General features: G+C 37.7%; 1 protein-coding gene across 1 annotated transcript in view; it reads right to left on the bottom strand.

The window, feature by feature from the left end:
- The window catches only part of tmem178bb (transmembrane protein 178Bb), a 746,292-nt gene that overhangs the window by 11,039 nt on the left and 710,586 nt on the right, over window positions 1-24,667 (bottom strand). The window contains exon 4 of the mRNA XM_028797376.2: window positions 17,353-17,490. Within this exon, the coding sequence (XP_028653209.2) occupies window positions 17,353-17,490 (138 nt within the window). The remainder of the gene's footprint in view (window positions 1-17,352; window positions 17,491-24,667) is intronic.

Genomic DNA, 24,667 nt, shown 5'->3' with positions numbered 1-24,667 from the left:
AATGTAGAGAAAAGCCAAGCAAAATGACACCTTTTATTGGCTAACTAGAAAGATTACAATATGCAAGCTTTCGAGGCAACTCAGGCCCCTTCTTCAGGCAAGATATCTTGCCTGAAGAAGGGGCCTGAGTTGCCTCGAAAGCTTGCATATTGTAATCTTTCTAGTTAGCCAATAAAAGGTGTCATTTTGCTTGGCTTTTCTCTAAAAAAGGGGAGGAGAAGCTTCATTGCCTGGCTGAAGAAATGTGAGGTCTCTCAAAATCCAGTCAGTACTGTAGTACTACTATCCACAGTACATACACATGACATTGGTATTTATAGTCACTGTCTATGGTGTATTAAACCAGATGAACAAGGTGCACATCCAAAGTCAGTTGAACCCTGTTAGTTTATGACAAATTAATTTAATCTTAATCTTTTCTGGTTTTGATTTTTTTCTTCATGTCTTTCTGACTTCTATTTCTGTCTAATGTGTTGGGCTCTGGAATCTTTCTTGTTATTTTATAGTCTTGATCTTTATTTTGTTTCTCAACTACAGTATATCTCTCCTCCTGATCCCTTCACCATACCACTGCTATTTGCCATCATACCAGTAAACCAGGTTTATTGTTTCTACTGAACAAGGATTGCTATCTGGTCCACAAATCTTGAAATTGGCGATGCCTTGCCTTTGTGGTGAAGAGTCCTAGGCCCTGGAACAGCTTACCTCTCACGATAACATCAGCCTAGTTAAAGATCTACTTTTATTTGCTTGCTTTTAGGTCATGTTGAAGGGTTTATTTCCAATTTTGTTGTTAATTCTTTTGTTTAATCCTTGTTGAATATTAACTTAGTATAGATATCTGCACCACTTTATTCTGTAACTGCAAACCCATCCAGAGTTATTGCCCATTACCCTCTCCTACAATGCCTCTCCCAGGCTATGGCTTTCCCACAAATATGTAATGCCAAGCAAGCTGAATAAATGGATGTACTACCTAATTATACATTTTATTTCTTGAAACAGAACTTATAATTTCTAATACCCGCCAAAAAAGAATATTTAACTCAATCAATAAAAGGTAACATTGAAAGGCATATAGAGTTTTCTTCATCTGCCCTGTTTGGTATAAATAAGGAATTTGTGTTGCATATTATACATAAAGCACATTCTTTAAGGTTATGAAACATGAAATTAACACCAAAAGTTTTAGTATAATTTAAAAGTAATAATCTACAATGCAGAATAATAATGTGCAGTGGGTACAGTGGCATGAAACATTAAAATATCAATAAATGTATCTGACACACAGGAAAGATTAAAATTATACAGGCCATTTTAAAGAAGCTAATTTAAATAGCTAGTAGGTAGTTGTTTCTCGTGTAATGAAAGAAATCATTTTAAATACCTTTATGGCTAAATAGTTTTCTTCCTACCTCCCAGCCAATAACATTTGAGAAATGTACTCCTTATTTTTGCCAGAATAGGAGCTTATGCATTGGGAATAAAGTAGTATGCATTACAACTAAAAAGAGAAAAAAATATTTAATTGAATGTAAAATAAAAAACAATAGAAGTATAGATTAACTAAGTATATTACATTTTGGAAGGCATTTCATTTTCTGCAGCTTTGTGAATTAAAAATAGGGTTATTCATTTTGGCCCTCTCTTCCATTAACAGTATCAAAAGTTGCCTGGATTCTCCTAACCCCATGCATCAGATGTTACATCTGAAATTTTCATATAATTTTTGATTTGGATTTCAAATTTCATAAATACATAAATGTTGTGGTTATAAGTAGCTTTTCTTCAGCTGATGGCAATCACTACTTATGATTTGTAAAAAGCTTGTTCATGCTTTTGTTTCTTCCAGCTTAGATTACTTATGACCCTTTTACTACTGGTGTTTGCAACATCTCTGTTGCTGCCAGAGTTTTGACTTGTACTAAAAAAAGGTTCCCAAAGAGGTACAGGATGGCTTTTGTGATTTTATTGTTTGCCTTTAAAGGAATACTGACTCTATTTGCCTGTTCTGACTTATGGTTTTTGACCCTGCTGATTCTGATTGTTTGGCTGTAGAACAAGAAAGTATAGCAGCATCAAAGGCACAGCAAAAGAGTATTGACCAGGTGATACATGTGAACAAAATGTAAAGATGAGGTCAGGACAGGATGAATAAGTTAACTGGAACCAACAAAGAAATCACTAAGCAAAAGGCAAGGCCCAAGATATGTTCTTTGCTATCCATATATTAAGATAATGTAATGTATGCAATGTTGGTATAAATATCATTGTATGTGTAAAGATAACTTATCAGGACATGCCCCTGGCAACCAACATCAGTTTCACAAGGGTGTCACAAAGTGGTGGCAACCAGAAGAAAACAAAATGGCCTGGCAGCAAATATCAAAAATGTCCTCATTATAGACATTTTCTAGTTTGTCATGTTCAAGAAAACCCGAAAAGCATTTCAAAACTAAAACAAATTATATGAGAAGTTCATTTTTAATACTTACCAGATCATAACAGATATTTTTTTTTATCATTACCATTTTATCTTTATTTTTGTAAAATCATCATGGTGCCATTTTATACTATGATTTGGAAGGTACAGACAGACTTTTTGTTTGTGTTGCATGCCAGTAGCCATATGTCTATTGCTAGTTATGTGATGTATTATGTTATCAATCCCCACCTATATAAGATGGTGGTAGTCTACTCTCAGTTTCCAGCTTTGTGGATATAAGAACAAAATCATTGAGTGCATATAGCTTCAGGAACATCAATTTAAAGGTGACTGGATTTTTTGTCATTTGACTATGACATTTGGTTAGTATTTTGGGGTTTGGCAACTTAGTTTTCTTTAAGTTTCTTGGTTCAGACCTCTGATTGACTTCACACTTTAATTCTCACTCATCACTCATCCCTTTACAAACTTTGTCCTTGTGGCCTTGTGTCCTGGTGTTCTTGCATTAAATTTTTACTCATTTTCCTTTGCCTTCCCTGTAGGAAATTTGTGCTAATTTGGATTTTTGAATCTAAATAGAACATTACTTTCTATTTTCTGTTTATAATTGTACTATTTATGACATCATTTTGGTCTTTCATGAGTGCTGCCACCTTGCGAGGATTTGCCCTTTCACTCGGGAAACATACTTGATATGTATAACATCACTCGTGTTAGAGAATAAAAGGTCTCCACTGACATCCTATCTCTATCCGAGGATGCGGATAACCAATAACTAACAAAAACATGCAAACTTTGTGTTTTCTCTTTTTTTGGGTTTGATCAATTTTCAGAACTTTTATTTGACATTGTTTTTTGTTTAACATATTGGGCCCTGGTTCTTTCTTGCTACTTTACAGTCTTGACCCCAAGCATATCTCTTTACTATTCTCTTTAACATGCCGCTTACATTTTCTTTCATACCAGCACATTGAGTTTCTCAGGTCTTCTCAACAATTACTGCTCTCTGTTCAGCAATGTTGTCTGAAGCTTAGGGGTACTTTGCAATGGTGGATCCCAGGCCCTGGAAGAGCTTGACTTTCACAATAAAATCATCCATCTTTGCTTATCCAGGGCAAAGGCGCAACAATCTTCACAATGACTGAAAATTCTAAATCTCAGTTAAATATCTTTATTTGTTTACATTTAAAATTTGAAAGATTTATGTCTAACTTTGTTATTTTATTCTCATATTATATTTGTATGTGTATGCTTGTATGTCTGCAGGCATTCTATATGGCCTAGGCTGGTTTGATTTTCCTTTTATCTAATTTTACTCTAATTTATTATGTTCTACTCTTACTTATTAATCTGCTACTTGCTTTACATGTTGCAAAGCACTTCGGTCAACTTTTAATTTTTTAACTGTGTTGTAGAGAAATACATCTGACTTAACCTAAAGGATCAAAATATATGTGACAAAATTATTTCCCACAAAGCAGTGCCATGCAGCATTACGGTAACACAGCAACAAAACACAGCCTGCTTTTTCAGTAACAATTATTATTTTAAAGAACAAAAACACTAAACTTTTCTTCTTTTCAAAAAGAACTCACTCACTCAAAAATTCACTGACTGACATAATGAGCTTCAAACTAATACTAAGATTTAGTGCTCTTAACCACTACATCTACAATATTTGGTCATAAGATTTCTACATATAACAGTTTATTGCTTTCGTTACTAAAGGCAGAATTCACAAAAAGTCACTTAATTTCTCAAAAAAATATAACATCAGATAATGTAAATAATGACACATAACTGAATGAATGAATTTTCTTTAAAATGTGGGGAGATAAAGAAGCTAATACCAGAAACATGAAGATAGAGATTGATGACCGCAGTGATTAGAAAGTCAAGCCCATTACACCATCATGTCTTCTGCAACAAAGTTGCCAGCTTCTGGACTACTGCTGATAAGCAGATCAGAAGTGAATTTGAAAAAAAAAGGTACAGATAATTGGAGTGACTGAGCAATCCCAAGTCAGGTAATCACAGATAAAAGGAAAAAGGATCAACATAGCTTCTGAAACTCCCAAGAAATAAAGAAGTGTTTTGCAAGAGTTCATAAGGTCTAAATCCAGTCTTATGGTATTTTTGGTAAGACAGATTTTGTTCTGTAAGTTCATCCCTATAGCCGAGTCTTTTGTAAGCCTTACTGAGCTCTGTAGCTTCTCTAGAATATTTATTTCAAAAGCTACACTTATCACAAAGTGCTACAGTAAAACAGATGCAAAAAAGAAAAACATATATATATGTATAAAACTGAACTAAAAGTACTACGAAGGATGTAGCAAAAAAATCACTTATAAGCACAACATTAACAGTTCACTGAAGTACATGTTAGTTTTGATATTAAAAATGGTAGATAGATAGATAGATAGATAGATAGATAGATAGATAGATAGATAGATAGATAGATAGATAGATAGATAGATAGATAGATAGATAGATAGATAGATAGATAGATAGATAGATAGATAGATAGATAGATAGATAGATAGATAGAACTTTATTTGTCCCCAGGGGGAAATTAGACTTTTTAAAGAAACTCTTTAAACAAATAAATACATAAATAGACACACACTAACAGTTGTAGAATTGTCAATGTCTGCATGGAGTAAGCATATTCTTTGTGTGTCGAATGTTATTTTTTCCTTGTACACTCATTACACAACTAAAACATGTGTTCCAAGATAAACGGTGAGTTTAAAATGATCTGGAAATGGACTGGGACCTCACTTAGTGTCCAGTGTTGCTAAGTTAGTCTCCATCTCCCTGCAATCCCTAAATAGGTTTAAAAATTAGATGAATGATCTTTTTAACAACAAAGAGGAAGGCTGTCATTTTAAGAAGAAACACGACCAATTGTCTGATTACTGCAACTTAGCATTGTCTGTGAATTCATTGTTGACAAATCAAAGATGGATGGGAAATCTGATGTTTCCAAAGATGCTGTAACCCATAATTTATGAATGATTATCTAAAACATAAATGCATACATATGCTCAGCAGTTACTGCATCTAAAAGTTTATCCCAATTTACTTTACCTCTTTAAATCTGGTCATCGGCTGTTCAACATGTGCCCCACAGATATAAGAGTTTACACGTTTGTTTTTTTCCCTCTTCAGGACTGTTAAAATACTGTGAAACTAATTACTGAATATTTTGGTCACAGTTTCCAGCAATTTCATTCCCTTCAAATTCTGAATCCTTACTCGATAATTATTGTAACAAGTAGGTGTTTTGCTGTAATGAGCTAAAAGCACTATGTAGTCCTTCTGAATTTCTGCATTATGTATATTCAACAAAATCCAACAATGTTTATTTGTTAATTTTTTTAAAGTAAGTTATATAATGCAGAATATGATCTGTGAAAACGTGTCTGCCTCCTGACCTCAGTCACTGTCAATGCAACCTTTAGCAGCAATAATTGCATTAAAAAGCTTATTTTTCTCTATTTATTGGTCAGTCTCTTGTATTAATCGGCTCTAGGCCATAAATCATTTGGAAGATATCATCAGAAAGGAACAATCTACAGCATAAGAATGTGCTGATATAACAGAATGAAAATACTAACAAGCCATAAAATTAAGTTCTGCTATTGACAAATAATGGGGTTTTAATTAAGGAATAGTACTGTAACAAAAATCTGCACCAACTGCTGCTATCCTCAACAAAATCTGAGAATCCTTATTTTACACTAAAAACCTGAAAGAAATGAAAGATTTTGGTGTCATATTTCTTTGTGAGTTCATCTACTATAACCAACATATCTGATCAAATCTATTGCAAACATATGGAATAATACAAAAAGTAAGAGGGGCAGCAAACACTTCTACACAGAAGATATGCCACCATCCTTTTTTGATTCTTTTTAAACAAAACTATTTCATTAACTTTATCAGAACCACTTAATCTGACATGTAGTTGCAGGGAGGCAAAACCTATCCTCGCAACGCAGCAAACAAGCTTGGAGGACTCATGTCGATATTCACACTCATTTATTCCAATTTAAAGTTTCCATTTACCTTAACCTACATGTGTTTGAGAAGCGAGGAGAACCATCACCATTGTACCTACACAAAACTCATGCAAACAGCACAAAGAGGGCAAATTTGTAGTGGGAGGAGCACTTTTCAAGAAACAATAGAACTTTTCTTGTAGTGACTTAAAATGTAATCGGACTACTTTTACCAATGACACTATTACTCTTGAGTGTTAAAGCAACCTACTATGCTATAATCAAAATGTACGTTGCCTATATTTATTTTTGTATTCTGACAAGACTAGAACCCAGCCACAGGGGATGCACAAACCAGTGTGTTTCTTTGTGCCGGTCCCAAGCCCGGATAAATGGGGAGGGTTACGTCAGGGAGGGCATCCGATGTAAAATTTTGCCAAATCAATATGCGGACAACAATACAAATTTCCATACCGGATCGGTCAAGCCCCGGGTTAACAATGACTGCCACCAGTACTGTTAGTTAACAGGGTGCTGGCGGAAATTGGGCTACTGTTGGCCAAAGAAGAAGAAAGAGAAGAAGAGGGGGAGACGTATCCGGAGGCAGGAGGAGAGGAGGAAAGTAAAGAGAGTGGAACTGAGGGTAGGAACTTTGAATGTTGGCAGTATGATTGGTAAGGGGAGAGAGTTAGCAGATATGATGGAGAGAAGGAAGATTGATATATTGTGTGTGCAAGAGACTAAATGGAAGGGGAGTAAGGCCAGGTGGATCGGAGGTGGATTCAAATTGTTCTATCATGGTATGGATGGGAGGAGAAATGGAGTAGGGGTTATTCTGAAGGAACAGTATGTCAAGAGTGTTTTGGAGGTGAAAAGAGTGTCAGACAGAGTAATGATTATGAAGCTGGAAATTGGAGGTGTGATGATGAATGTTGTTGGTGCATATGCCACACAAGTTGGGTGTGCAATGGATGAGAAAGAAGGTTTTTGGAGTGAGTTGGATGAAGTGATGAACAGTGTACCCAAGGGACATAAAGTGGTGATTTGAGCGGATTTCAATGGACATGATGGTGAAGGAAACAGAGGAGACGAGAAGGTGAAGGGTAGGTATGGTGTCAAGAGAGGAATGAAGAAGATCAGACGATAGTGGATTTTGACAAAAGGATGGACATGGCTCTGGTGAATACATATTTTAAGAAGAGGGAGGAACATAAGGTGACGTACAAGAGTGGAGGAAGATGCACACAGGTAGATTACATCCTATGCAGAAGAGTCAATCTGAAGGAGATTGAAGACTGCAAAGTGGTGGCAGGGGAAAGCGTAGTTAAGCAGCATAGGATGGTGGTCTGTAGGATGACGTTGGAGATCAAGAAGAGGAAGAGAGTGAGAGCAGAGCCAAGGATCAAATGGTGGAAGTTGAAAAAGGAAGACTGCAAGGTTGAGTTTAGGGAGGAGGTGAGACAGGAACTGGGTGGCAGTGAAGAGTTACCAGACAGCTGGGAAACTACAGCAGATGTAGTAAGGGTGACAGCAAGAAGGGTGCTTGGCGTGACATCTGGAAAGAGGAAGGAGGAAAAGGAAACCTGGTGGTGGAATGAGGAAATACTGGACAGTATACAGAGGAAGTGGATAGCAAAGAAGAAGTGGGATAGTCAGAGAGATGCAGAAAGTAGACAAGAGTACAAAGAGATAAGGCGCAAGGTGAAGACAGAGGTGGCGAATGCTAAAGAAAAGGCGTATGATGAGTTGTATGAGAGGTTGGACACTAAGGAGGGAGAAAAGGACTTGTACCGATTGGCTAGACAGAGGGACCAAGCTGGGAACGATGTGCAGCACGTTAGGGTGATAAAGGATAAAGATGGAAACGTACTCACAAGTGAGGAGAGTGTGTTGAGTAGATGGAAAGAATACTTTGAAAGGCTGATGAATGAAGAGAACGAGAGAGAGAAGAGGTTGGATGATGTGGAGATAGTGAATCAGGAAGTGCTACAGATTAGCAAGGAGGAAGTAAGGACAGCTATGAAGAGGATGAAAAATGGAAAGGCCATTGGTCCAGGTGACATACCTATGGAATCATGGAGGTGTTTAGGAGAGATGGCAGTGGAGTTTTTAACCAGATTGTTTAATGGAATCTTGGAAAGTGAGAGGATGCCTGAGGAGTGGAGAAGAAGTGTACTGGTGCCGATATTTAAGAATAAGGGGGATGTGCAGGACTGCAGTAACTACAGGGGAATAAAATTGATAAGCCACAGCATGAAGTTATGGGGAAGAGTAGTGGAAGCTAGGTTAAGAAGTGAGGTGATGATTAGTGAGCAGCAGTATGGTTTCATGCCAAGAAAGAGCACCACAGATGCAATGTTTGCTCTGAGGATGTTGATGGAGAAGTTTAGAGAAGGCCAGAAGGAGTTGCATTGCGTCTTTGTGGACCTGGAGAAAGCATATGACAAGGTGCCTCGAGAGGAGCTATGGTATTGTATGAAGAAGTTGGGAGTGGCAGAGAAATACGTAAGAGTTGTACAGGATATGTATGAGGGAAGTGTGACAGTGGTGAGGTCTGCGGTAGGAGTGATGGATGCATTCAAACTGGAGGTGGGATTACATCAGGGATCGGCTCTGAGCCCTTTCTTATTTGCAATGGTGATGGACAGGTTGACAGACAAGATTAGACAGGAGTCCTCGTGAACTATGATGTTTGCTGATGACACTGTGATCTGTAGCGATAGTAGGGAGCAGGTTGAGGAGACCCTGGAGAGGTGGAGATATACTCTAGAGAGGAGAGGAATGAAAGTCAGTAGGAACAAGACAGAATACATGTGTGTAAAGGAGAGGGAGGTCAGTGGAATGGTGAGGATGCAGGGAGTAGAGTTGGCGAAGGTGGATGAGTTTAAATACTTGGGATCAACAGTACAGAGTAATGGGGATTGTGGAAGAGAGGTGAAGAAGAGAGTGCAGGCAGGATGGAATGGTTGGAGAAGAGTGTCAGGAGTAATTTGTGACAGACAGGTATCAGCAAGAGTGAAAGGGAAGGTCTACAGGATGGTAGTGAGACCAGCTATGTTTTATGGGTTGGAGATGGTGGCACTGACCAGAAAGCAGGAGACAGAGCTGGATGTGGCAGAGTTAAAGATGCTAAGATTTGCATTGGGTGCGACAAGGATGGATAGGATTAGAAATGAGTACATTAGAGGGTCAGCTCTAGTTGGACGGTTGGGAGACAAAGTCAGAGAGGCGAGATTGTGTTGGTTTGGACATGTGCAGAGGAGAGATGCTGGGTATATTAGGAGAAGGATTCTAAGGATAGAGCTGCCAGGGAAGAGGAAAAGAGGAAGGCCTAAGTGAAGGTTTATGGATGTGGTGAGAGAGGACATGCAGGTGATGGGTGTAACAGAACAAGATGCAGAGCACAGAAGGATATGGAAGAAGATGATCTACTGTGGCAACCCCTAATGGGAGCAGCCGAAAGAAGAAGAAGAAGTATTCACACAAGACTAACATAAATATTTTGATAAATGTTTAAGCGAAAAGTGAAAGACTCCTTGGCATTGCAAGTCCAGACTTTTAGAAGGGATAATGTGTTATTTGGCTGTGCCCTCACAAGAGATAAGAACTGGTTTAAACCAAATACAACATGCAACAAAGAAGAGTTTATGGTTTTAAAACCCTCACTTCAGGGTGCAAGGTTGTACTGACATGTTTCACTATAATATCCAGCTTCTGATGCAGTTTCCCAGCATTCTTTGTTACAACCCTCCCACTTCTAAATGTGAATTTAGAAAAATACACGTCAGAAATATAAAGTAAATTTTATGAGCTCCTGCGGTGGGTTGGCACCCTGCACGGGATTGGTTCTTGCCTTGTGCCCTGTGTTGGCTGGGATTGGCTCCAGCAGACCCCCGTGACCCTGTGTTTGGATTCAGCGGGTTGGAAAATAGATGGATGGATGGATTTTATGAGCTCTGGATCTTGGAAACAGTAAAACTTAATTTTATGAGTCCCTCGAATATAAGGGGAGGCAGACAAAGATTTATGAGATCTTTGGGACAAGATGACCACACCACACTCAGACATAGTTTTATAAGCTCAGTAAGAGAGCTGCCCGAGGGTCTTTCACCACCATCACGACTGAAGTATATGTGCAGTGCAGAAGAACGTAAGACATTGAACAGCAACACAAGAATAATGCAGACTACTCATCTAGCACTATCAGGTTGTATGGTAAGGACTGCTACATCTTGGTTTGTGTTAGCTTTGGCATAAAAGATTGTTTAATTTTAATATTTTGAACATCATAAAATTAAACTGAATTAACTGCCTGTTTCTCAGACTTGTGTTTCTACTTACTGTACTGCTGGGCACTAAGTGCATTAGTTAGGTCAGTGGGAGGGTGATGGTAGCCCAAAGGATTTCTATACCATAGTAGATATAGAAAACAAAGTGTGGGCTCTATAGAATTGAAATAGTAGTACAATATAAAATAAAGTGAAGAATTGATACAGTAGCATGATATATAATAAAGTATGGACTTTATACCATAAGTACTGTTAAAGGTCAAGTAAAAGAGTATTGTATTTGCTCTACCATTACTTTACTCAGGTTAGCGGGTGAGGAGGACCCTCCAATAGAATCGATACAGTAGCCTGATAGACAATACAGTATATCCCACGTGCTGTTAAAGGTCAGAGTAAAAGAGAATTAGAAAGTATACAATGCCTCTGCATGAAAAAGAATCTCTACTGATAAAAGAATACATTATGTTAGGAAGAGAGGTGTCCTCAAAAGCTTTTTCACTAGAAAATAAGATTCCACACTACTGATGATCACCCACAACTCAGAAGCTATAAGGCAGAAGTACTAACCACTGCTATTTAACTATTCATAGTCACTTAAATTATAGTTGTGGAAGAATAATTTTAGGGTAGCATAGCATTCATCTTAAAGAGATAGCATAAAGAGTTAATAAATGTCAGAAACCTTTGCAGGCATATCGGGAAACCAGATAAAGGTCAAGTGAACAGCAAAATGTACTGAAAGATGACTAAGAGATGATTAAGAAATCAGCAGATGTCCTGTAAAACAACCAGAATGGACAGTTGTTATATGCACAGAAATTTCAAGGGTGGTGGCTCAACTCAAAGGTATAAGAATAACCAGAATATCATGTAAAAATGACTTTTATTTTATATAAGTCATTTGTGTGTAAATCAATGAACCAACCAGAGTGAAATGTATGCATTGATTCACACTGTATATTAATTCAATAGTTTATAAAAAGAACCTCTTTGCTTTTTTGTTTCTTTCTTTGTTTTTCTTCTGACCATGCTGTAACAGACTGCTTTTGAAGAATGCTCCCTCTAAGGCATTTTCCCAAGGAGTAATTAAAAGATACAATGAACAGCCTTACCCCTGCCTGATTACTGATTTGTCCTGTTAGAGGATGATTTTTTCTTTAATAAGATGTTAAATTTCAACCACAGAATTCTCCTCATTTATATTATTTTTGTGCTGCTATATACAACTCTTCTAAAATGCAACAAGAATTTAAAGCAAGAAGATACTAGGATGTTACTTTTTCATTGTTTGCCTTATCTTTAGTTGGTAGTTTTTTTGGGCTATCATTCATGTTTCATTTTATATTGTTTTTGTGCATATTGGTTAATATTACTGCTTGTTATATATAAAAGTTTGAAGTCTTTAAGCTGGTTTGTAATAACATTTGTAATGGCAGTTATGGTGCCGTTGGTTAATCAGGTGTATCAGAAGTATCATGTAACTACGTGCTTTTCTATATATAATATTCATTGCTTTTTTTTTTTTTTACCAAGGACAAATAATATTGGCAGGCAATGTGTTGTCGTGAGAAGAGCTTTGGACTTCAAAACCTGAGATTGTGGGTTCAGATCCTGCTACTGAAACTGTGTGTCCATGAGCATGTCACTTCATCCAGCCAGTGCTCCAATTTAAATAACAAAAGAAATGTAACTAGTTGTATATTAAATGTTGTAAGTTGCCTTGGATAAAGGCAAGTCAAATAATAAATATTAATAATAATATGATTAGGTCACTGGTTCTGTTTATTCTTGGATATGTCATGCTCAAGGAGAAAAACAGTGTATGTAGTTCCCCTTTAAAGTCCACTAATATGAATTTATATGTAAAGTAGTGCTTGAATGGATATGCACTCACTAGCCTCTTTATTAGGTACACCTATATCAACTGCTTGTTAATGCAAATATCTATTCAGGCAATCAACTCAATGCATGTATGCATGTAGACATTGTCAAGATGACCTACTGAAATTCAAACCGAGCATCAGAATGGGGAAGAAAGATGATTAATGTGACTTTGAATGTGGATGGTTGTTGGTGCCAGATGGTTATGTCTTGAGTATTTCAGAAACTGCTGATCTACTGGGATTTTCAGGCCCAACCATCTCTAGGGTTTATAGTGAATCAGTGGCGTAGCGTGGGTGTCAGCTGCCCGGGACGGAGGAAAATTCCGCCACCCCCTTATTTAGGTATGGTTCAAATTTTTACAAGATATTATTATTATTTATTGTGAAATTTTGCTGCCCCCTAAAAGTGCCGCCCGGGGCAGGCCGCCCCTGCCGCCCCCACTACGCTACGCCACTGTAGTGAATGGTCATAAAATGAGAAAATATTCAGTAAGCGGCAGTTCACTGGGCAAAAATGCCTTGTTGATGCCAGAAGTCAAAGAGGAATGTCAAGACTGGTTTTAGCTGATAGAAAGGCAACAGTAACTCAAATAACCACTTGTTACAACTGAGACATGCAGAAGAGCATCTCACGTTGAATCTTGAAGCAGATGGGCTACAGCAGCAGGAGACCACACCGGGTGTCACAACTGTCAGCTAAGATCAGGCAACTGAGGCTACAATTTGCCTGGGCTCACCAAAACTGAACAATAGAAGATTGCAAAAATGTTGCCTGGTCTGATGAGTCTCAATTTCTGCTGCGAAACTGAGAGAAAATATGGTGTCAACAACAAGAAAGCATGAATCTATCCTGCCTTGTATCATCGGTTCAGGATGGTGGCAGTGATGTAATGTTGTGGGGGATATTTTCCTGGCACACTTAATACCAACTGAGCATCATTTAAATGCTACATCCTACCAGAGTATTATTGGTGATTATGTCCATCCCTTTATGACCGCAGTGTACCCATCTTCTGATGGCTACTTCCAGCAGGATAACTCATCATGTCACAAAGCTCAAATAATCTCAAACTGGTTTCTTGAACATGACAATGAGTTCACTGTACTCAAATGGCCTCCACAGTCACCAGATCTTAATGCCATAGAGCACCTTTGGATTGTAATGGAACGGGAGATTCGCATCATGGATGTGCAGCCAACAAATCTGCAGCAGCTGCCATCATGTCAATATAGACTAAAATCCCTGATGAATGTTTCTAGCACCTTGTTGAATCTGTGCCACAAAGAATTATGTCAGTTCTGAATTCACGATGTGATCGTGTCTCCTTTCTCCTGTCTAGGACAACACTCTGTCTTTAGTCATCTGACTACTCTATTGGTTAGTGATGCTATTTGCGTGGTCTGTCAATCACTTTTGCTCCTTTCTTCATTTGGATAAACCATGTTCTCAGTGCAATACAGAGCATGTAAGTGAGCATCATATTAATAGATAGTAACAAAAAAAAAACAATGTGTAGGCTAATTTTCTTTTTCTATAACATCACCAATTTTCAATCAAATCCGTCAAGGCATTTTTGAGATTTTGGGGGATTCCATCTTTCTACTGCTCTAGATGCACCATCCTGCCAAATTTCAGCTTTTGAACTAAATGGGAAATAGTGTTTTGTTGAGTAAATAAGTGAGTGAGTGTGTTAGCTTTGAATTATATACATACATATATAAATATATGGGTCAGTCAATGGTATCAATTCCTTCATCCTCTAGGAACTGCCTGCATACTCTCTCCACATGAGGCCGAGCATTGTCATGCACCAGGAGGAGCCCAGGACCCACTGCACCAGCATAGGGTCTGACAATGGGTCCAAGGATTTCATCCCGATACCTAATGGCAGTCAAGTTGCTGTTGTCTAGCCTGCAGAGGTATGTACGTTCCTCCATGGATATGCCTTCCCAGACCTCCCATTGACCCACCACCAAACCGGTCATGCTGAACGATGTTACAGGCAGCATAACATTCTCCAAGGCTTCTTCAGACCCTTTCACATCTGTCACATGTGCTCAGGGTGAACCAGCTCTCATCTGTGAAAAGCACAGGGCGCCAGTGGTAGAAATGACAATCGAGCTCCACAGTGCCGGGCAATGTGCACAGGGACCACTAGAGGACATTGGGCCCTCAAGCCACCCGCATGAAGTCTGTTTCTGATTGTTTGGTCAGAGACATTCACACCAGTGGCCTGCTGGAGGTCATTTTGTAGGGCTCTGGCAGTGCTCATCCTGTTCCTACTTGCCCAAAGAAGCAGATACCAGTCCTGCTGATGGGTTAAGGACCTTCTACGGCCCTGTCCAGCTCTCCTAGAGTAACTGCCTGTCTCCTGGAATCTCCTCAATGTCCTTAAGACTGTGCTGGGAGACAAAGCAAACCTTCTGGCAATGACACGTATTGATGTGCCATCCTGGAGAAGTTGGACTACCTATGTAACCTATGTAGGGTCCTATTATTGCCTCATGCTACCAGTAGTGACACTGTCTGTAACCAAATGCAAAACTAGTGAAAAACAGACAGAAAAGATGAGGAGGGAAAAATGTCAGTGGCCCCCACCTGTTAAACCATTCCTGTTTTGGGGGTTGTCTCCTTGTTGCCCATCTAGTGCACCTGTTGTTAATTTCATTAACACCAAAGCAGCTGAAACTGATTAACAACCCCCTCTGCTACTTAACTGACCAGATCAATATCCCAGAAGTTTCATGGACTTGATTCTATACTCTGATTAAAAAGTGTTCCTTTAATTTTTTTCAGCACCTAACCTGCATGTCTTTGGACTATGGAAGGAAACCGGAGCACCTGGAGGAAATCCACGCAGACACAGGGAGAACATGCAGACTCCATGCAGGGAAGTGCCTTGAAGTCTCCTTACTGCGAGGCAGCAGCGCTACCACTGTGCCGCCGTGCTTCCCGCTTGAGTATATATTACATCAAATTCTCATTTCTTACATGAGTGCTACTTTAAACTTTAGGAGAACTCACAGAAAAGGTGTATGACATCTATATCATCGATAAAACTATACTCTGTGCACAAATTCTCCTTAAATCTGTATGTTAATGATTGATGAATGTACTACATAGTTGGAACTGAATGTATAATGCAGTTTTTTCCACAAATCACTCTTGTGGGTGAATTAAATTTATACTGTTAAATGTTGCTTCACAATGTCCATTGATTTTTACATATTTCTGCACAGCAGACACCATCTGTTAATGGTAGGCAATGTGGCTTAGTGGCTAAACACTTACCTGTTAGAAAAAATGTTACTGATTCAAACTACAAAATTAAAACCAAGATAAACAATTTAATTTAACTGGTGGAGTTTTAAATTTTGAAACATATAAATATATGAATAGTAAGTGGCAATTCACCTTAATAAAAGGATAAGTGCCTCTGTGTCTGTCTGTGTGTCAGCCCAGTTGTTATGTCTGTGTCTTTCCAATAGATTAGCACTGATTATAAGAATCCCATGCCAAAAGGCATAAAACAGAGATGTATGCATTGCACGGTGCACCGCAAACATTAACGCCTAGATCAACTGTGATTACTTAGATTTGAACCCATTTTAGACGTGTAGCGCAGCTAATAAAATATAAAGTCACCAATTTGCAAATTTCAAAAAATTGACATACATTTTTACTCATTACTGGAGAGATGGATTGCGGAGAAGTGCCTAAAGCCTTTATTTTATCCTAAAAATGTGTGGTACTTTATTGTGTCTGTGGTCACAATATATGCATATCAACAATAATTTATTTTCCAATTCCTTATGTCTTTACAATGCCATATTGCAGTGGTTGGCAGAATAACAACCATTGGCTATGACCCAGTGGCTGCAAAACTGGAAGTTACATATCAACAATCTTATTCAGCTTCATATATGACAAAATAAAGTCAGGAAGGTTGAGATTGAGGTGTAATGGAAAGAGACTATCTTGATGAAACCACACTGCAATAAATGACTCCAAAGACAGTGGCATAGGGCCACGAGAAGGATAGTGAGGGAAAAGCTTGATTTAAAGAAACGTTAAAAAAATGTTACAGCATATGTAATGGGCAGAACTCAAGTGGCATTTGGTGCCATTCACTGTGACCCTTCAGCTACACATCATTGCTTCCTAGAAGGGGCAAATATGTCCAAAATTTCTTATACGGTGAGTCAATGTGCCAAATTTGGATTCTGTGCCTTGAAAACCAAGGCAATGCATAAAGAAAAACAAACAAACAAAGTAAGTTGTTACAGTGTTTTTTCAAGCTTGGATAGCAAGTTATTAAAGTTTATTAAGAGTCCAGCTGCTTTTGTAAAAAGGAAATGCAAAGTGAAACTCCCATAATGCATTACTACCTGAGATGAGAAAAAGGGAAATTATAAGCTGCTAGTGTGAAAGCGGCTCTAGACAGCTCGGTTCAATGTAATCATTAACAAGAGTTGCCAGTGCAGGCTTGAATTGAAACCTTAGATTTTGCTTTAGCCTTGAAATGAGAGTTTAATTTGTATGCACTATAGAAATGAAGTCAGTTACATTCAGTTCAATAGCCTAACATACAAAATGTGTGTACAAAATATTCTTTCCATATTATGAAATACGAGTACAATATTTCTGACATAAGTTTTGAATATCACAAGCTTTCAAAGCAAACAGCCAGACAGTGGCATTTTTGGGGTTATGAACTTAAAACACTTACCTCCCATCAAAAAGAGAAGACCAGCTACATACTGCATGAGGCCTCGATCCCAGCAGCAGCCAAGGACTCCGACAATCCAGCCAAATAGAATAATGGCAACTGCCATGCCCATGAAACCAGCTGTCATTCTTCTCAGGTCTGTAATTGGAAAAAATAAAATAAAGTTGTTAAACTACACAAGGGGACCTCATTCTTCAAGAAAGGTTTTAATAACATGGCTATTGTTTAGTTACAATTCCACCTTTCTTATGCGAAAGAATTATTTGAATCCAGAGCAGTTTGAAATTTATTACATTTGGATCACTGTCTTTATCAGCAATGAACATCATAATTTGCCAAATATTTTTCATTGAAAAATCTCAGTATGCGAAAACAGGGAAAAAATGAAAAAAGAAAATCTGGAAAAAAACAAAAACAACATGATCATTGTCTCAAAGTAAACAGAACTTAACATGCCAGTAAATAAAAACAATCGTTTATTTGTGAGGATATAAATCTATACTATGCAATCATCCATCCATCCATTTTCCAACCCGCTGAATCCAAACACAGGGTCACGGGGGTCTGCTGGATCCAATCCCAGCCAACACAGGGCACAAGGCAGGAACCAATCCTGGGCAGGGTGCCAACCTACGGCAGGACACACACAAACACCAAGCACACACTAGGGACAATTTAGAATCGCCAATCCACCTAACCTGCATGTCTTTGGACTGTGGGAGGAAACCGGAAAACCTGGAGGAAACCCACGCAGACACGGGGAGAACATGCAAACTCCACGCAGGGAGGACCCGGGAAGCAAACCCAGGTCTCCTAACTGCGAGGCAGCAGTGCTACCACTGTGCCACCGTGCCGCCCCTATGCAATCATTTTTTCAAAATATCCTAACAAGATATAGAAATTACTGTATATGAAATATCCATCCATCCATTATCCAACCCGCTATATCCTAACACAGGGTCATGGGGGTCTGCTGGAGCCAATCCCAGCCAACACAGAGCGCAAGGCAGGAAACAAACCCCGGGCAGGGCGCCAGCCCACCACAGGGCGCGTACACACACACACACCCGCATACCAAACACACACTAGGGACAATTTAGAATCGCCAATGCACCTAACCTGCATGTCTTTGGACTGTGGGAGGAAACTGGAGTACCTGGAGGAAACCCACGCAGAAACTGGGAGAACATGCAAACTCCACGCAGGGAGGACCCTGGAAGCGAACCCAGGTCTCCTAACTGCGAGGCAGCAGCGCTACCCACTTTAATATTAAAGACATGAAAGTCAATAATAATAACATTGCCTTATCCTTCTTTTACCTACACCTAATCAGAAGAAATAAATTTAGCTCCAGTTTTCAGTGTTACACATTCATTTAACATCAATGACACTGGCCACTAGAGGGATTGGTGGCAGAACCAGAATGCCCACTGAAGCAAAGCATTATAACTTTAGGAGACAACTCATTCAACATTTCATAGATAACATCAGTAAAGCTTATGACCCAATTCAGTTTATAGGTCCCTGGGGGAAGACTAAACTATACTTTTAAGTTTGTGTATTACACTGAAGAAATTCTTCACACCATTTAGATTTATTTTGATGAAACAGAGTAAAGGAAAATGGCAAACTGTAGAAACTTTCCTCAGTTAGCAAGATGCAAATCTTTCGACGTAGCTCTTGTTTGTATAAACAACCCCAACATGGTCTGATTTTAAAAGGTTTATTTCTGCACTTGTTATGATTTCCTTCTCCTGTTAAAATATGTTTTATGAAAAAATGTGATCTATGCAAATGAACTATTACAGGATTTCACCCTGTTCTATAGACTGTGAGGAGATAAGCCATTAAAGCATTTTTAACATAATAGTTAATTGTGAGATCTTGAAAACTGTTAGCAAAAAAAAAAAAAAAAAGAAATAATGTTATTAATTATCAACTGAAAATAACATAAATTTATAAAGCACTTTGTCAGGCACAAGTGCTTAGGGGACACCTCCAAGGATTTAATAACATGAGTATTAGCACTCCACACCAAGAGAGGGTGCGGTCACCAACACCCTCATCCCTTTCATTTGCTGTTCTGAAGATCACCCCGGAGCTGACTGACGTTATTTCCCTAACTTGCCCGGAATTTCCGCCCCGTCCAGAATCCTCCATACCGGTCAACCACTAGAAAAGGCTATTCATTCTAGGACCCACAACTATGGGAGATGGAGCTCCTTTTCAGAATATTTCTCAATCTGTAACTAATACAGTACTGTGTAACAGGAGGCTGGGGTCATTTGATTTTGAGTTTGGATTTGATGTTTTTTCTTCATTTCATTCATTAAAAGGGGTTTCAATCCAAATCTTCGGATGCCCCAACTCTTCACTGTGTCCTGTTTTCTAGAGTTATCACTTACATACAATGCCTACAAAAAATAAATTTTAATTCCTTTCATAAGCATTAACAGTGATTCAGCATTTTGATGCATCAGAATGAGAAACTGTATTACTTTTTACAGGGCATCATGATAAATTTGTACGGGACAAAAGTTTGTATGAAAAGCATGCAGGTAAAAGAGCAAAGTGACAAATGCAGAACAGAAAAAAAGTACATATTGACAAATGCATGCCACTAGTAACCCCTTGGGGTAATTTTTATTTACTGGAAAGATTTTTTTATTAAAAAAAATAATTCGTATGAAATGAAAATGTGGTAGAACAAAACATATAACATAAGGATAAATATTATACTCAAAAGAAGAGGAACCACAAAACCACATGAATGGTTTATTGCAACACATTTTGTGTATTCCTTGAACCAAGTCTAAAAGTGGCACCCCTCCATATGTTGGTATTAAGTGTTGCAAGTGGTGATTAAGCCAGAAATATCTTGTTTAATACATCAGATTGGTCAGTATGGTCAAAACTTCATATGATGCTATACAATAATTAAAAATTTCGATATTCTTTTGAAACACTGCAATGTATGGGCATAAATGGAAATTTACACACTGATTTTTATTTTATAATCAAATAAGATGCATATTATTAATTAATTTTGCACACAGCTGCAGCACTTTCCTATAGAAATGCTTGTTAACAATCTGCTACTCACATGAATTCGCCAGCAGGTATTCACACCCTAGAAAGCACAGAAAATAACACAGCTTATTCCTGCCTTCCCTGTTTCAAATGTCTGGCTTTAAACATTCATATATTGTCAGACCTGTTAAGCAGAGTCATGAGGGGGTGAATTCAACATCAACTCACCAATCAGACTGAACTGCAGACCACGCTGGACAATGTTCTTAAAGGGGTAGGCTCCTTTATTACACACAGTTCAAGTACAGCAATAAGGACAATAGCTTTGAAGACACTAATGCAACAAAATACATTCTCTATTTCTTTTTGCAAGCAGATTTGAACATTTTGTAATAGGCCGTGTTTTGGAATTAACTGTGTTTGCAATTTTTCCAGTCATTTTTATCAGACTAGTAAAAAAAAATTTCAAAATCCATACAGCAAGGAGAATCTTATCCTGTTTATAATGCACTACTATTTAGACACCTCTAGCTCAGGAGGAAGAGTGTCCACAAGTTCATCTAAAGCAGCAAGCATATCATCACAAGGCACACAACTGAAAACTAATAACATGTTAACATTTGTCATTTTCAGAATTGTCCACAAATTCAAATTCCTGCACTTTTTATTCACTGACTACATTTTTCCTGTGTGCTTTTGTTGGTGGACATTGGTTGGGACATTTTTTTCTTACAGTTTTATAATTTGGCACACCTGATGAAGGCTATACCTGTACAGTTGAAGCATGTCTTTAACGTTCTTTCATTTTCAGTGTAGAAATAATAATTTTTAAGAATTTATTTAATTTTATATTTTAAACTAGTTGTAAATGTCTATATGGATCACTATAACAATAGGATTACCCTTCTAAGAGTGAAAAAAAAACCTGCAATGTAAATAAGTTCATAAATGTTATGTTAAAAGTTAAATGGTTTAACACTCATAATGTGCCTTTGCATATTTTAAGCAACATTTGGAAGCACAGAAATATGAAAATAGGACCTAACCCATTGCTATTCAATGCCAGTCTTGTGGATCCCCTGTGATGGCAGGATTTTATTTTATCTATGTTATCATTGCTTAATTAGCTGAATTTTATTCCTTCTCTAATTCTGAATTCACAAAAGTTCAGTAGTGTGAGATTTACAATTAGAAATTTAGAAATGTTTGTGTTTTTTCATAGTGTTAAGTTTTTAACTCTTTATTGTCATTTATATTTTCTGTGTGGTTGGCTTACTTAATTGTATCTTAATAAAAACAATTACAAATGAACGGTATATCAAATGACTATAATTACAGTATTATAATTAGCTAGCTCTTTGGATAAAAGAGAAACAAGGATTGAAAACTATCCTAATGCTGATGAAATCTTAAAAACATACATTGATACTTGCTATTATTTAATGTTTACTTCCATTAAAAATTTAGCAAACCCAATTATGTCATCTCTGGGTTGACAACAAAACACAGAAACTGGGACATGTTTCCTTAAGTAAAGAAGAACTTCCATTAAGTAATAGCAGTAGCTGGTTAGGACAAAACCTGCCACTACAGAGAACACCCAGGACTGAACTTGAGAACCACTGATGTAACACACATACAATTTAACAAGGCCAGTTTTTGAAATTTCTGTTGTCATGACTTTCTTCATCTCGTGTCATTTGCTTTGGTGTCTCCTTAATTCATTGCTACTTTGTTTGAACATTACAAATGAAAGATTTGTCTAGTTTAAGACTCATCAATACAGCCTACTAAACTGTAAATCCCCCCGATAATATCATCTCCCTCAACAGGTCATTCTTTCATTTATCCAATTTCAGAACTTTTTTTCCATCACAGAGTTGCTTTGGAGCACAAGCCTATGCCATGAAGCATCAGCTGCAGTGAAGGAACCAACACCAGACCATGATGGGGCCCAGTTCTTTACAGGCAAAATCTATACATATCTATCCAACAATACATTCATTTAATGAACTTGTTTAACCCAACTTTGGACTGCATAGATGTGAAGTCGATCCCAGCAGCACAGGGTATAAGTCAGGAATTAACTCAAGAATGCATGCCAGTCCACTCAAATATACTTCACAATTATATGCATCTAACCAGTGTAGGGTCTTTTGGATGTGGAGAAAGTAGCATCAGTAAGTCACCCTTAGGTATGGTTGGGGCTTTGAATTCAGCTGTACAGTTAGGGAGAGCACCTTGAACTGAATACAGCAAGGAGACAGAAAGTGCTGTCACGTCAAGGTTGCTTAATATTATATACTGTTTACTCTCTTTAGTTTTGTTTTGTTGTTGTTTATGCATTATTTATATTGGGTGTCTTTACAACCCACAACACATAATTTATAGCCCATAATCTAAAACTAAACTAAAAAACTAAAAGTTGTAGTTTTTAAGTAAGTTCTGCAGGACAAGTACAGAAGAGTCCATTTACTGCTAGTTTAAAGTGATAATTTAAAAGATACGGTATCTATTTATTTAGGAGTTTAGAAAATAGGAAAAACAATCAGAAGTGGAGCAGTTTTAGAATGCACAGGCTTTTTATCTCAGCAGGAAAGTAGCAGGTAGATCGACATCCTGATTTAATTGATCTAATTTTAAAAAAATGAATTAATTTGCTGGTGTGTGGGAGAATTTGGCCTAGAATACTAAGTAGAGTCTTCCAGTGAATAAGTGTACCAGTGTCATTCCCATTTAATAAGTTACTGGCAACACCTTAATCAAAGAGAACTTCATTTTAATGAATATTATTAAAGCAGGCAGGCAGTATTTGACTAGGATTTCTTGCATATCAAAACCTAACATTTCTTACTAGACCATCACTTTAGGACAATCTTATATTTACATTTATATGGCTATTTCAGGACCTTTTTGCAGCTTATACTACTTTCCTTCATATGCGAGTATTTTGAGTTTAAAGAGTCAGGGACCAACAAATTGACCAGAGCTATAATGTAGGAGTCCCCCTGCCTAACTTATTATGATTTCCATAATGTGATCCAATAAATAAGAAGATGCAGTACTCTCCAGTCTCCACTAACAGATTATTTCAATCAGCTTTTATTTTAATTTTGTAGAAAATTTTAAACACAGTTAACACTTGACTATTATAGCATCATGCCATTTGTGATTCTGGAATGAAAGTTGGCGTCGATGATTTACATGGATTATAATGTGTGACTGTAAAACTATAACTTTGTGGACTGACAATGTGGAATCTCTTAGCAAATTAGTACTCAAGGAATGCCAAAACTACTGCAGGCAACACTGTCTACTATAAAATATTGACATTTGTATAAGATACTGTAAGAAGCAAAACTTTAGCACACATTTTCCAGAAAATTAAGCACAAGCCCTTAATAGTATCTTCTATAAACAAATCCTCAGTTTCTTCTGGGCAAAGTAATATTCATATTGCTGTAAAATGAGAAGTAGGATGACCAGGCATACCATAATTTGAAAATTCTTTATGTATCCTGTATGTCTGACATAGTTAATTATCATTTAAGTAATTATACAGTATGAAAGCTTTACACAGCACAATTTTTAAGCATAATTCTTTCCCAGTTGCACATTACAGTTTTTCTCGATCGCTTACACACTATTAGCAAACGTATTAACTAAAAATCCCAAAACCATACCACCATCTACTAAAATACAAACCCATTTCCCGAAACTACAAATATAATTCCCCTGTTTTGTCACAATTCAGAATTGTTTCACTTTTGTGCAAAACTCTACACACACATCCTTTCAGAAGTCATTGGCCTCACTATGTGCTCATCTAGAAAGCATTGGCTTCAATATCATTAACTCAAGTCATCACAGCTAGAACACATTTAACACACAATTCCGCAGCTGCAAACACTGCGAGCCAGAATTGTTCACACACCAGTCATACTCTTAGGATAGATAGATAAAAGGACCATGGGTCAGTTCACTTGTTTTGGAACAAAGGGTCAACCACCACAGGAAGAAAGGGAAAGGGAAAGAGGAAGTGGAAGTGGAAGAGGACACAAGAGGGGAGATGCAAGAGGTTGAGGAAGAATAAGAACAAATAGACAAATGGTTTCAAATGAGATGCATGCCTCTCTTGTTGACCATGTCCAAACACATGGGATATCGAAGGCAGAAGCTGGTCAAAGAGTTCCACCAAACCCGAGGCACTTCACAGTAACATCTATAATATGAACATTCAGAGGAAAAAATAGGTAGGTCATTTATGTACTGCTCTCTACTGTAA

This window comes from Erpetoichthys calabaricus, chromosome 1 (genome assembly GCF_900747795.2).
Source record: "Erpetoichthys calabaricus chromosome 1, fErpCal1.3, whole genome shotgun sequence".
Classification (NCBI taxonomy): domain Eukaryota; kingdom Metazoa; phylum Chordata; class Cladistia; order Polypteriformes; family Polypteridae; genus Erpetoichthys; species Erpetoichthys calabaricus.
This window is presented reverse-complemented; position numbering and strand designations above follow the sequence as displayed.